Source organism: Oryzias latipes, chromosome 22 (genome assembly GCF_053564925.1).
Source record: "Oryzias latipes strain Hd-rR chromosome 22, Olatipes_Hd-rR_3.1".
NCBI classification, from domain to species: Eukaryota; Metazoa; Chordata; class Actinopteri; order Beloniformes; family Adrianichthyidae; genus Oryzias; species Oryzias latipes.
In genome coordinates, this window is record NC_136258.1 from 21,354,398 (window position 1) to 21,368,087 (window position 13,690).

Genomic DNA, 13,690 nt, shown 5'->3' on the forward strand with positions numbered 1-13,690 from the left:
AACGTAGGAACGTGTCCCTGTTGGGATTGGTTTGCACACGAATGCGTGTCAGAGGTAAATCACCACTGACATCATACACCTTAAAGGTCACCATACGGATCACGATCTCTTCCAATGTCTCCTAAAAAGGTAGATTCAAGAAGACAGCCATGACGACAGTGACCAAGCATTGACTCCACTTTAAACCAATCCAGGAATGTTATGCAACATTTAATATGCGGTATGTTTGAACTTTTCATAACCAAGATAAGACTAAAGAGTCATTGTGTTATTATAAACTGGTAGATTCAAATGAAAGTTTCAGGAAACGTGATTGTGTCGTTTTGTTTTGATGCTAGCACTGTTTTCATGGCTCTGATTTAAAAAAAAAAAAAAACTACAACCAGTGTCGGGTAAAACTTAAATACAAAGCTTATCAAATATTCATTCCACTGTCTAAATGTGATGCTTGTCAGTTTACTGCCATAATGTGCATGTTGTAACCTTTGTGTTACAACATACATGTTAAATCTTCTAGAAACCCAACAGTGTCACTTCCTGTGCCGAAACATTATAAATAATCCCTTTACTCTAAAAGAGTCAACTGTAAATTAATATAAACTATAAATAAATCAATGTTACTTCACAAAACCAAGTTAATCCAAATCCATTAAATATCGACCAATCAACTTTACTTTTTTAAATTGTTGTTGTAATTACTCCCTTCTTCCATGTGGGGGCACCATAATATAATTGTTGACCGGAAACAAAAATCTGACATCACCGGAAGTTAAGCCTGCAGCTCTTTTCCCCTTAAAGCTTCGTCGATTTATTTCTCGCTCAATTCTTTGTTTTGGTTAATCCAAAAAAGTTACAATGTCCGAAAGAAAAGTTCTGAATGTAAGTACATCCATATTTATGATATGAAGTGTTTAACTTTAAAGCGGGTAGTTAGGCGTAATTTTAAGAAAAATATTACGTTCTTGAGTTCATTTTTGTAGCATTTGTTACTGTGTTTTCGTATTTATATTGATCCTTTGTGAAATTCAGAAACAATATATTGCTAATAAATTGCCTTTTGCAGAAATACTACCCCCCGGATTTCGATCCAGCCAAAATACCCAAACTCAAACTCCCTAAAGATCGTCAATATGTGGTCCGATTGATGGCTCCCTTCAACATGAGGTTTGTTTTTTACTTGTGTTGTGTGCGTATACGACAGCGTGTTCCAGTTCCTGTCAATATCCAGCAAGTTCGCACAGCCATTGAAGAAGAGTGGACCAAATTCCACAGGCCACAATAGCCTCCTTAGACCCGGCCAATTCATTTATGTCCTCTATAATGGACATTTTGTTTACCTTTATATTTCTAAGGAGTTAAGAGATACCTTTCCAAATCCTACTCTACACTGCAGAGGACATCCTGGGCTTTCCAGTGATGTGTCAGGTGATGAGTTTGCATGCTGGGAACTTTAAGTTTTACCTCTACCAAGATGGCTTCCATACCATTAACCTGTTTTTATGGAAAGGTGAAAGGCAAGTCAAAATGTCTGTATCTATTCATTTTTTTTTACCATGATAATTATATATAATCTTGGTCATAAACATGTTAGGAACAATATTTTTAGATCTGAAAACAGTTTCATGTTTTCTGTTTTAAAACAGCAGGCATTTAATGAATGTCCACTGTAGAGGACACCGGGAGCATTTTAATGTATTTAATGGCTGCACATTATTTTAGGAGAAAAAAGTGAAGCAGAGAGGATTCTATGCCAGATAGTTGAGGAAGATTCAGATTTGGAGCTTTAGGATGATGAAAAGGATGAGGAGGATGAGATTCAGGAAAATATAACTTGTTTTTTTAATTAACTAGATTTTTTTTTGTGTTTTTTAAACGTCCATCATAACAGGTTTACACCTGTGCTAGCAGGGCGCCCTGCCTCTCAAGATGACTCCAAAGCTTGTGAATACTGGTGTCCAATCCTGTACTTTTCACAGTACATTGATAACAACATTTTCGAGGATCTGTTTTTGATCTAGTTGTGTTCCAACTACCGGGGAATCACACTCCTCAGCCTCCCTGGGAAAGTCTATGCCAGGGTACTGGAGAAGAGAGTCCATCCTATAGTCGAACCTCAGATCCAGGAACAACAGTTAGGTTTCCGTCCTGGTCGTGTAACAGTGGACCAGCTCTACACCCTATCTAGGGCGCTGGAGGGATTGCGGGAGTTCGCTCATTCAGTCCATATGTGTTTTGTGGATTTGGAGAAGGTGTTCGACCGCGTCCCCCGTATCCTGTGGATGGTTCTCTGGGAGTATGGGGTCCGGGGAGCCTTACTGAGGGCTGTCTGCTCTCTGTATGACCGGAGCAAGGGCTTGGTTCGCATAGCCGACAGTAAGTCAAACCTGTTTCCGGTGCACTTTGGACTCTGGCAGGGATGCTCTTTATCATAGTTCATAGTTTTTATGGACAGAATTTCTAGGGCACAGACAGGTGCCGTTGGGGGTCTGGTTTGGGGACCACAGGATTTCAGCTCTGCTCTTTGCAGATGACGTTGTCCTGTTGGCTTCATTAAGCCGGGACCTCCAGCATGCATTGGGGTGGTTTGTGGCAGAGCGTGAAGCGGCTGGGATGAGGGTCAGCACCGCTAACTCTGAGGCCATGGTTCTCGACCAAAGAAAGGTAGTTTGCCATCTCTATGTGGGTGGAGTCTCCCTGCCCCAGGTGGAGAAGTTTAAATATCTTGGAGTCTTGTCCATGAGGGGAGGGAAGACAGGAACGTGAGATTGACAGGCGGATCGGAGCAGTGTCCGTAGTTATGTGGTTGCTGTTCCGGTACGTTGTGGTGAGGAGAGAGCAGAGCCAATAAGCAAAGCTCTCAATTTACTGGTCAATCTTCCTCTGTAGCAGATGGTCCAACAAGTGACAAAAGTGATATAGAATTTTATTGTTTTAGAAAAAAATGTAATGTTTTTTGGATGAATATCACTCTTAAGATTTAATCTGCTCCTTTGTCTGATTTACCTAATTGAGTTCTACTTTCACAGAAATATCGTCCTGTTGTCCTCTACAGTGGACATGTTGGGAAATTAAAATAAAAAATAATTTAAAAAAATTAAAATTGTGAGGGTTTTTTTTAGACCTAAATAGATAGGAATTCACACAAAAACAAAAATTGGAAGACACTTTTTTTCCTCGGTTCTCAGGAGGATAGACAACCTGATCAACTCTATGCGAAGGAGATGTGTCGCACTTCATGAGGCAAATGGTGGTCACACCAGATACTGACTGGTTGTCTGAGTCCCCTGACCCCCTCAATAAAACAAAACTGAAGATTTCAGACTGGCCTTTTCTCGTGGCCAGTCTAAGGCACACCTGTGCAATACTCGTGCTGTTTAATCAGCATCTTGATATGGCACACCTGTAAGGTGGATGGATTGTCTTGGCAAAGGAGAAGTGCTCAATATCACAGATTTGTGAACAATATTTCAGAGAACTGGTTATTTTGTGTATGTGGAAAATGTTTCACATCTTTGAGTTCATACCATAAAAAATGGGAGCAACAACAAAAGTTTTGCGTTTATATTTTTGGTCAGTGTAGTTCAATCAATACAACCGTTTGTACTTAAGATTTCTCACAACAGTATTTAGCAACTGGTAAAGGTAATTATTATACTTTGAAATTGCCACCAGATAGAGATGCTTAATTAAAATAAACAGTGAGAAAATGTTACAAGAGGAAACGTTCTCATTTTCCAAATAAGTTAAAAAAAATGTAAAAAAATAACCTGATAGACTGAAGGGTCAATACACAACGAGTCTTTAAGTCCCACTCCATTTATCTTTTGATGTATATTAAAAGTGGTCTTTTAATTGCGATGCTGGCATTTTTAGTCAAAATCAAAAAACCTGTGTCGTTTTCTAGGACATAGTTTCTGCAGAGCGACAGTAGTTTATAAGACATTTCCCCTCTGAGTTGTGGGCGAGACTGTTAACAGTGTCAGCCTACCAACACTTTCCCATGATCCCTTTGTTTCTGCTCTCTTCCCACTAGCTGACAGCCACTCAAACCCCCAACCTAACATTGCAGGTGCAACAAAATTGATGATTAATATTGTAGCTTGGACAATAAAATAAAGACGTACATGGATCTATTTGTCTGCAAGTGGATGCGTGGGAAAGGAGCGGGGCAGGGAGCTTGTGGTTCGCCGACTGTAGCACTAACGTCACTGCTACAGACATTTTCAAGCAGTATTTTTTTGTTCCTGATTCACAGCAATTTGGAAAAAGGAATACTCAGAAATGCATTTTTAACCTTAATTTTTATATAGCCCTCCGTCATGAGAAAAAGGCCACAAGAACATGTAAAAAAAAAAACTAAAAAATAACTTTTCATTGGAGTGAGTCTTCATGCTTTATAGAAAGAAGCTGTTTGTGAGTCTCAGAGTCTGTGGTTGTACTGTGGTCTTATTAAGGCAGGTTGTGTAGATTTAAGCAACCAGAGAGAAGTCAGTCATATTTGGAACAGTCAGCGTCACTGCCTGGAGGGCAAAATATGTTCATGCAATTTTCAGCAACGCTACTTGTAGAAACTGCTTTACTATCTAATAAATCAAAGTTTAAATATAATAATAAAATCATTAGACAGACTTGGACAGAAACATAAATCATAAGACTTTTTCTATTCCAGGTTCATCAACCATTTTTCTGTATTTCACTGATTTAGTTGGAATCACTCTTTAGTTTAAAGCTTCATGCTGTAAAATGTGACACATCTCTTGTCAAGTATGATCAATTTGTAGCCTTTTTTTTAATGTTTTGTCTGTCCAGGATCCAGCATGGCTTTTTATACAATAAGCCAATTTTTTTAAACAAAGTTTAGTTTCAAGAGCTTAACTTGTCAATGACCTTAACTGCATGCCCCCCCCCCCCCCCCCCACACACACACACACACACACTCTGTCTGTCTGTCTGTCTGCAGGTGCAAGACATGTGGTGAATACATCTACAAGGGTAAGAAGTTTAATGCACGTAAAGAGACTGTGCAAAATGAGCTGTACATGGGACTGCCAATCTTCCGTTTCTACATCAAGTGCACTCGCTGTCTTGCTGAAATCACATTTAAGGTGAGCCTAAATGATTAATTTTCTGAGGGAAAATGTAAAGCTTTGCTTTAGTCTTAAGGTTTTATATATTCTGGAATGCCTCGTGTGGGAATTGTAGACTGACCCTGAGAACACAGACTACGCCATGGAGCACGGTGCCACACGAAACTTCCAAGCGGAAAAACTTATTGAAGAAGAAGAAAAAAGGATCCAACAGGAGAGGGACGATGAGGAGCTGAACAATCCTATGAAGGTCTGTGGCTTTTGTTTTTTATTCCACTCTATATTCTTAAAATTCCCAAGAATGTTGAACGTTAAAAAAGTGAGTTTGATCGCCTGGCAGGTGTTGGAGAATCGGACCAAAGATTCCAAGATGGAGATGGAGGTCATGGAGAACCTGCAGGAGCTGAAAGACTTGAATCAAAGACAGGCCCAAGTGGACTTTGAGGGAATGATTGACAAATACAGAGAGATTGAAAAGAGAGAAAAGGAAAGGCAGAAAGAAGAGGACGAGCGTGAGACAAAGTGAGCCGGTCCCATTGAACACGGTCTACTTTGTGTGCAGGTAAAAAGAAAAAAACAATAAGTTGTCTTTTTACAGAGAGATGTTGGAGCGGGCTCTCGTGAAAAGACTCAGAGACTCGGACTCTGATTCAGAGAAAGAAGAGGAAAGCAGAAGCCGTTTGAAGAAGTCCAGTTCAGACAAGCCGACTGACATCCTCACCTCTGACAAACAACCTGAAACTGAGGTTTGCCAAATAATTTAAATTCATGTTTTTTTTGCTGGATTAAAAGGGTTCTGATTGGTTAAATCTGGAATTTTCCAAACCTTGCATTCTATTTATCTTTTTAAATTTTATTTAAAATGTGTTGATTTGTAGATTAGATCGAACATGTTCATAACCAAATTGATATATGCAGATTATGGGGACAGCTCTGTCTTCTTCTGTTTTCTCACCTTCCACTTGATACCAATGAAACACTTTCCGCTATTGCACAAAAACGTGTAGGTTAATGCTTCAATTTTGTCTTGCTTTTTATTGACCGGGATTAGCCTTTTAGATGTTATTTCTTCCAGACTGATTTGAGCTGTACTCTGTAGGGATCCTCAGCTTCAGGAGTGAAAAAGGTTAAGGTCGAAAGCTGGGAGATGAGTGTCGGGACTCTGGGAGGCAAAGGGTCACTGAGTTCCCTGGTGGTGCGAAAGAAACCGGCAGACTCCATAAAGAAAGCTGCCACAGATGAGGCAAACGCTGCTCCCACCTCACACACAGGTAAAACATTGATGACATCCTACTCTGCTGATTGGTCTAAAAAGGCAAAGTCATGGAATTTCTGCTTTTTGGTTTCAGATTCAAAAACGAATGTCACTCAAAATGGATCTTCATCTCTGAGCCTGTTGGGGGCATATTCTGGCAGTGACAGCAGCGATGGAGAATGAAGGAAGCCATCTGAAATACCAACAATGAAAAGAACATACAGATCTTTATGTACAGTTTTACTGACAGTAAAAAAACAACCAATAAAAGTAAGTTAACTAGAGGCAACTTAAGAACAGATCTGTTGTCACAGAATTCAATTAAGAAATAGTTTCCTGTTTGAAAATTTAGAAAACAAACCTATCCTTTTATTAAAAGTGGTTATTCAAATATGTTTTTTTTCTATGTCTACCCAGTGCTGTATATTTTAAATGCTTACGTTATTCCTATTTGTTTTTTTGTTTTGTTTTTTTTCTTCAAACTTGGTTGTGACACCCCAAATCTGTTAGATCCAATAGAAGTGAATAAATGAGCTGCTTTATGTAACATAAACATTACTTTTGTGATGTTTTAGAGTTCGACATTTTGGTGTGACAGATATCTTTTTAAGAATCGGAGCATCTTAATGTATTTTAAGTACAATTTTGAGACTTTATTTTAAAAATTTATATCATATTTTTGCTTAAGCCTTTCTATAATACTTTGGTTATAAAAGTTTCTTTAATTTGAATATTTAAAATGATGTAAATTGTTCCGTGACTTAAGCAAATACAAAAATGGTAAAAACACCCTTTTGTCTTTCTTTTTCTAATACTGACCTAATATGATTATATCTTATTACATCATATGTCAATATTTTCATTCTTGGTGATTTTTACTGGGTTTTGTTTGAAGCTCGTGTTGAATTCAAACGGTTTAATGAAGTTGGATTTGTTATTTATATGAAACTTGGTTGTAATAAAGTGTATTATTAGAAAATTCAAAAAAGGTTTATAAATAGATATTAGTTTTAAATTAGCTAAAGATAATTAACAAATTTTAGCAGCTCTCACATCCGTGCATGTTTCTTATAGTGTGTTATCTCCTCCTGGCCAGAAGGTGGCGGTAGTGATCTTTAGGAGCAACCTTCCAATAAACCAAAATGAAATAAACCGATATGTTGGGAAGAACACGTCGGGAAATGGTAGTTGGTGGGTTAACTTAATTTGAAGATAATACCTATGTTCTTTTCTGAAGTTTGGCTGCGTTAATCAGAAATTTATAATAGCAACGGGGATTCATAAATGCAAAGAAACTGGGTGAGTTCAACTGCAGTTGTTGGCGTTCACTTCAGGGCCGTTTTTGTCGGCAACCTGATTAAGACAGTTTACTTTAAATATAATGAAGAATATACACTTAAAAAATTGATTTCAGTTGTATTTGTGGTCTAGCAAAGCAATATCACCGTAAAAAAGAGCAGAATTAATGCAACTTGTTGTATGTGCTGACTAATTTAGCTAGCTTTGCAAGATTAGCAATCTTAGCTGTCTGAAGCTTGAAAGAAAAAGTTACGGAGGCCTGGAAGCTGGAATATTGGATTATTCATTAAAGAATTTCATTACTGTTGTTAATTTCGTAATTGAACATCAAACATATTATTCAAGTGTCTATTCTTTTCCAAATGCAGTAAAGTTTTAGTTTGTGGTGCAAATCCACGGATTTATCATGATGATCAGTCTCAACATGATGCTTAGTTTAGTTAGTCACACCTTGCACTAGAAAGATGCAGCAGAAATATCTAGCGTGACAACATTGTTCCACATCACATGATCTACTAAACTGAACAGAAAGTATCATTTACATGCTTGGCACCTTACTGGTCATTTGCTTGTTTTACTGTAGGGAAATTTTTGCTGCTCAATGAACACATAGAACACGTTAAAAAATTAAATCTACTACCTACTGATCCCTGCTTACTTACTCAATATACGTCTTTTAAACTGAATAGCTTTCTATTATTTATGCATGCCATTATATATATTTTCTCACTTTTGCCATGTTTTTAACTCTACTATTTACTTTTTAATAAATGCTGCTATAATCAGTTAAGTTTCTCATTGTAGAGTCTTCTATAGTAGAGGGAAAATGCATTTCAAGTGCATTTTGCTAACAGTATTTAACTTTTTGAGCTAAAACAGGAGTTAATGAGTCATGGAAATGTTCACAAAATGCAGTTTTAGGTTAATCCATCCATCCAACTGGTTCCACTGTGTTCTCAGATCCATGGCAAAGTGGCTGAAGGACCACCTGAACTTTGGCAGCAGACGTGATCCTCCCCAGCCTCCCAGGCCAGATTACACAGAGAGTGAAATTGTGAAGGCCTACAAAGCTCAGAAGGCTCTGGACTTTGAGGATCCCTACCAACACTCAGATAAGGAGCACCAGAACGGTGGATTCAGCTCCTGCAATGCAACTTTAAGCCTTTCTTCCCTCCCTGCCATAGATTCACTGCTTCCTAATGGTCTGGAGGTATATCATTCTAATTTGAACATTTACATATTTTCAGTTGATCTACTTTTTCATAACCATTTACTTTACTTTAAAATCATTTTATTGTTTTTATTTTGTTCTTAGTACATACATGTGTCTCCCACATATTTCACAAGTTTATTTTGACTCTAAAGTAGTTTAAATTACATTTTTTATTCAGGTGAAAGTCGTCTCTCCAAAACACAGATTAATTAAAGTGGACTCTCAGGAGTTTGGGCGCTGTAAAATTCCCTTGAGTCCCGTGACTGTTCAAGAAGAGCCTGTAAGCACTCTTTTCTTTTTGTTGTGTTTTTTTCCATTCTGTTTGTTTCCCACATCTGCATTCTCAATTCAAACCTCCTGCTTAAAACCACACTTCTTTTGTGTTTTTATGATTCCCCATGATGCCTCTTTTCCACCACGTCTAGGTTGTTCCCTCTGCGCCGGTAGCCTCCGACAGCGTCACAGACTACTCCGATCCATTCGATGCTCGGCCAGACCAGAGACTCAGGCAAAACTGGGAGCCTAAAGCCGCACCGACAGAGTGTTGTAGCTACATGGAGCCATTTGAAGCCCAGCGGATTATTTCAGGTTTTGTGTCAGAGCTTTATTGGTGAAATGTCATGAGGGCAAAATTTAATTCAATGCAGATCAGAACTGTTTTGGATCTCATGAGCCCTTCCTCGTCTTTTTGCAGCAACTTCTTTTAAGACTGAGAAGTCTGTGAAATGTTTACATTTTATTTTAAAGAAAGAATGAACACTATATGTGGTTTTCTAAGTGGACCAAAAACTTGAGGACATTTTTGAACAGACTGAAAATATTTTTTAAATATTCAAATTTATGAACGTGCAGGAAAGAGAGAGATTAAAAGAAAGTGAAGGAAGCTGTCAACAAAAAAAAAGACAATATCAAGTAAAGCATAAAAGACAGAATATAGTGTATCGTTAAATTGTAAAATACAGTGTTCACCTTTTACAGTCTTGGTGGAATTTTATCTACACAAATCCTTGATCGTGGGCAGATTTTTGTTTTCATTCTAAAATACTGGCCTTGATTTTGAATGAAGGTTTGAACTTTGAGACACTGTACGACAGAATTCTGGAGCCTCAGTGAAGCCAGAGTTTCTTTAAGCCTGTATGTGTCAAATGTGTGTCATGATGGATGACAGAAACTTTGTCCATCAGGTGTTGTGTTGACTTTTAAAGGTGCAGATTTTCATTGTTTTAACAGATAAAGAGGAGGCTCGTTTTTTTTATTGCATTCAAGTTGCTCTCCAGTTGAAAGCTCTCTTTGTACAATGCTTCTTTAGGTTTTCGAGCAATTTTAATTTAAATTTCTGTTTTGTAATGTTCAAAATAACAAATGAAGATTTTTTTTTTAAACTCAATTAAATAAGTTTCTATTTACTTCTATCTGTTTTTTATGCTTTCCTCTCATAGTTTGATTTTTCTCCCACATTCACAGTAACAGAGTAGAATAAACTCTTTGATGCCTTAGAGGATGTTGATGTGAACTTGATCAAGTTGCTCCCGTATTTCACGCAGAACTTCAGCACAGCGTGATGACCAGTATGTCTGTGAGTGGAGAGGGCAACCAGCTTTATGATAACCCTTACGAGGAGAGGAGGAGCCACCAGAGAGGAGCAACACAGCAGAAATCCCCGAGGGGGGAGGCAGACCTCAGCCCGCTGGACAGCAGGGAGAGCAGGCTACCTCAGGACGACGAGAGGCCGGCCGACGAGTACGACCAGCCCTGGGAGTGGAAGAAGGACAACATCTCAAAGGCTCTAGCAGGTTAGGATCTATTAGTTTCCTGTCCCTCTTGAGTGATCTTTTAACTGTAATTCTCTGTCTGGATACAGTTCAGTTTGAAGGAGCACAAAGGGAGAGCTCACGAGGACAAACGGAACAATCCAGACTAACCAAAGCTGCTGCTGCCTCTGCCGAACCTGCTACTCTGCGTCTTTGCAGCGATACTCCTGCGGTCCTGGGGGAGAGAGTGGACCCCTTCTTACCTCTGGAAAAGCAAGTGTAAGCGAGTGCCTGCAAAGTCAAGGGTGTGGGGACAGATTTCTGCTTCAAATGGTTCATTTGCTTTAATTTTCTTGTCACTGTAACTCCCAGCAATTCAAATGATATTTTCCTGTGAAGCTCATCACACTACAAACTAAATTTCAAAAGCCTCTTTAGTTTTACTGTGGAACTGCTGAGTCAGCGTTTGATGGGAAAGATCTCCAAACAATCTGACTTGAAAAAGGAAAAACAGTCATTTATAAAAGAATAAAATATCAATCCTCAGAAAATGTTAGTGAATCTGCAGACCAAACGCAAATGGTTTTACACATTTTACAACATTTTTTCATAAGACAACCTCAGAAAGTAACCAAAGCAATGAGTAGAAATGAAAAGAAAACTTCATTTATTTGTTTGAGATTTTTATTTAATTTGCTTTCCCTACAAAGCAACTTATAATTAAATCAATGAATCTTAATCCTTCAAGTGTTTTTATATGATGCTTGCAGATGGTACCACGGAGCCCTGAGCCGCTCGGAGGCCGAGTCTCTGCTGACTTTGTGCAAGGAGAGCTCCTACCTGGTCAGAAACAGCCAGACGTGTTGCAATGACTACTCCCTTTCCCTCAGGTAAAAAAACAAACAAAAACAACTCAACAGAGCCTTTAAAAATCACATTTATTCACACATTTACTGATGGACTGAAACCAGAAAGACTCGAATGCATGGAAAGGTTTTAAATGCAGAATTTTTTGAACATTTCAAATCCGTTATCTACAACATATCTAGTGGAGAAAACTCTATGCTTCCCTAATTATGGACACAGATGTTTTACAAACTGAGCAATTTCTGTGGTGCTTAAATCTTTTTTTTTCTCTACTATAAAAAATATAATAAAAGGGTTCATGTTAATTTTGGCAGAAACATGCTACTTTTTAAAATTTATCTGAACAGATTCTCTTGTATTCCTGTTAGATACCAACATAGAGACATGTTTTTGTTTACCCAAATTCCAATTTTTGGAACAGTTTTAATTCCTCCTTCATTTAAATGTTGCCTCTGTGGGCAGGGACTCATGTTGAAACATCTAGATGACATTAAACATTTCACAATTTTTCATTCTGCGCTGGAAGCCATTCCTTTCATCGCTTCATTGTTTGTCACTTCTTTTCTCAATAATCTCCACAGGGGATGCTTTGAGTTTTTTGTCATTACACTCATTGGTTTAAGATCAAAAGAAGCATTTGATTTAATTTAGCAAGAAAAACACATTCTCGTAAATACGAAGGTACCATTATCTTCCAGGTGGGGAGGCATGGCGCAAGCTTAGCCTAGCCCTTATTCGGTTCTCAGAGAAAGAAGACTCATCCGTGGCATCTTTCTCCTGTTTCAGGAGCTGTAACGGCTTCATGCACATGAAGTTCACCCGAACTGCAGACAGCCGTTACGTTCTCGGGGAGAACAGCCCTCCTTTCTCCTCCATCCCCGAGGTCATCCACTACTACACCACGCACAAGCTGCCGATCAGAGGAGCTGAGCACATGTCCTTAATGTACCCCGTCATCGTTCAAACTCTCTGACACGCACAGTTCCCTCTGGTGCTACTGACAGTCACATATTCACACTCCTAGACCCCACCAGGAGTGATTGTGGAAGGTCAAGCTTCGCCGGTATACAGTTATGTTTCCATAATGTCTCCAGGAATGTTTTTTATGAGTTGGATGCGTCCTAGCACCACCCGTTCAGGTAAATTTCAATAACTTTTTAAGTTAAACATATGGATGATGTGATCCATATGTTTAAAAGGGAACCAAAATGAGGCTTTTTTTTTCTTTTTCTGCCTATTCTGACTTATACCTTTTAACATTAATCCTCATCCACAAGTGAAATCTCTGTAGAGACCCTTACTGGTTCACATGGCCTCCTTCCTTCTTGTTTGAGGAGATTTTACTGCAGAACCGTTTCATTTGTCCCTTTATCTAACACGGCGGCAGTTACATCTCCATACTGATGCGGTTCGGTGTGATCAATGGGAATCCTGATCATTGTGTCTCGAGTAACTGCTGGGATGACATTGATGGATGAGATGGGTTTGGTAAAGTAAATCGTGACTGTAGCACAATCCCTCCTGGTGAGACCGTAGGGCTCCACACTTTGTTTCCCACTCATTTCAATCTCTAGTGGCCGTTTGAGCTGCTGGGTTTCAGTTCTACCACAGTCCCAGTAAGTACATCAGCAGCTCCATAAGTAGAGCTCTTGTGAATGGTAATGGCACTGAAACTCCCTTTTTGTTGTTTTTGTTGTTGTTGTTGCATTCTGATCAACGCAGACTCCCAAAAAACCAGCAACTGCCGGTGAACAGACCGTTGAGACCGTCTGAAGGAAAACACCTGCATGTAGATCCCTGACTCCTCTTGTGTTCAGGGGCCTCTCGAGGGCTCTCATTTTGGATCCATGTGCTCAGCTGTGTCACACATGACCTTCAGTGAGTCGCAAAATCCAGCAATACTAGTTTAGAGAATCAATTGCAGTATTTTCCCTCAAAAGCTTGTGGCTTTATGATAAATAAGCTTTGATTGTTTTGTTACTGTGCTGTTTTATAAGAACTCTAAATGTTGTCTTAAAATAAAGTTGTCTGTTTTTAAAAATGTCGGAGTTGTGATTTATGCGTTTGTTTTTCTTTTATGAGGTTGCTAATGTGGGTTAAGGTCAACTAACTGCTGATTTAAAAAATAGACATTTACTTAGTGAATGTAGCTTTTCTCTGATTACTCTATTAAGGAAATCAGTTTAATAAATCACTTATGTCAAATTATTATTTTCCT

The 13,690-nt window shown here is 38.7% G+C and overlaps 2 protein-coding genes across 4 annotated transcripts; both read left to right on the forward strand.

The window, feature by feature from the left end:
* The first annotated feature begins 705 nt into the window (after positions 1 to 705).
* yju2 (YJU2 splicing factor homolog) lies at positions 706 to 7,131 on the forward strand. The gene is made up of 8 exons (XM_004082231.5): positions 706 to 879; positions 1,064 to 1,164; positions 4,961 to 5,105; positions 5,203 to 5,337; positions 5,428 to 5,609; positions 5,686 to 5,833; positions 6,187 to 6,358; positions 6,437 to 7,131. The coding sequence occupies exons 1-8, from the start codon at positions 856 to 858 to the stop codon at positions 6,523 to 6,525; spliced, it is 996 nt and encodes a 331-aa protein (XP_004082279.1). The 5' UTR covers positions 706 to 855; the 3' UTR covers positions 6,526 to 7,131.
* A 305-nt stretch (positions 7,132 to 7,436) lies between these two features.
* On the forward strand, positions 7,437 to 13,513 carry shda (Src homology 2 domain containing transforming protein D, a). 3 transcript variants are annotated; one of them, XM_004082230.5, is made up of 8 exons: positions 7,437 to 7,641; positions 8,602 to 8,851; positions 9,033 to 9,134; positions 9,280 to 9,442; positions 10,399 to 10,647; positions 10,716 to 10,884; positions 11,376 to 11,495; positions 12,259 to 13,513. In XM_004082230.5, exons 2-8 carry the CDS (start codon positions 8,606 to 8,608, stop codon positions 12,443 to 12,445), a joined length of 1,236 nt encoding a protein of 411 aa, XP_004082278.1. In that variant the 5' UTR covers positions 7,437 to 7,641; positions 8,602 to 8,605; the 3' UTR covers positions 12,446 to 13,513. The 3 variants fall into 3 exon arrangements, with proteins under 3 accessions (XP_004082278.1, XP_020569140.1, XP_020569139.1); XM_020713480.3 differs by having other exon boundaries at positions 7,447 to 7,533; XM_020713481.3 differs by lacking the exon at positions 9,033 to 9,134.
* The last annotated feature ends 177 nt before the right edge of the window (positions 13,514 to 13,690 follow it).

Coding starts and splice junctions, on each gene's coding strand:
- shda (XM_004082230.5), top strand. CDS start 8,606: ATGGCAAAGTGGCTGAAGGACCACCTGAACTTTGGCAGCAGACGTGAT. Junction 10,648..10,715: donor CATCTCAAAGGCTCTAGCAG/GTTAGGATCTAT, acceptor GTCTGGATACAG/TTCAGTTTGAAGGAGCACAA. Junction 10,885..11,375: donor TTACCTCTGGAAAAGCAAGT/GTAAGCGAGTGC, acceptor TGATGCTTGCAG/ATGGTACCACGGAGCCCTGA.
- yju2 (XM_004082231.5), top strand. CDS start 856: ATGTCCGAAAGAAAAGTTCTGAAT. Junction 880..1,063: donor CCGAAAGAAAAGTTCTGAAT/GTAAGTACATCC, acceptor TGCCTTTTGCAG/AAATACTACCCCCCGGATTT. Junction 6,359..6,436: donor TGCTCCCACCTCACACACAG/GTAAAACATTGA, acceptor TTTTGGTTTCAG/ATTCAAAAACGAATGTCACT.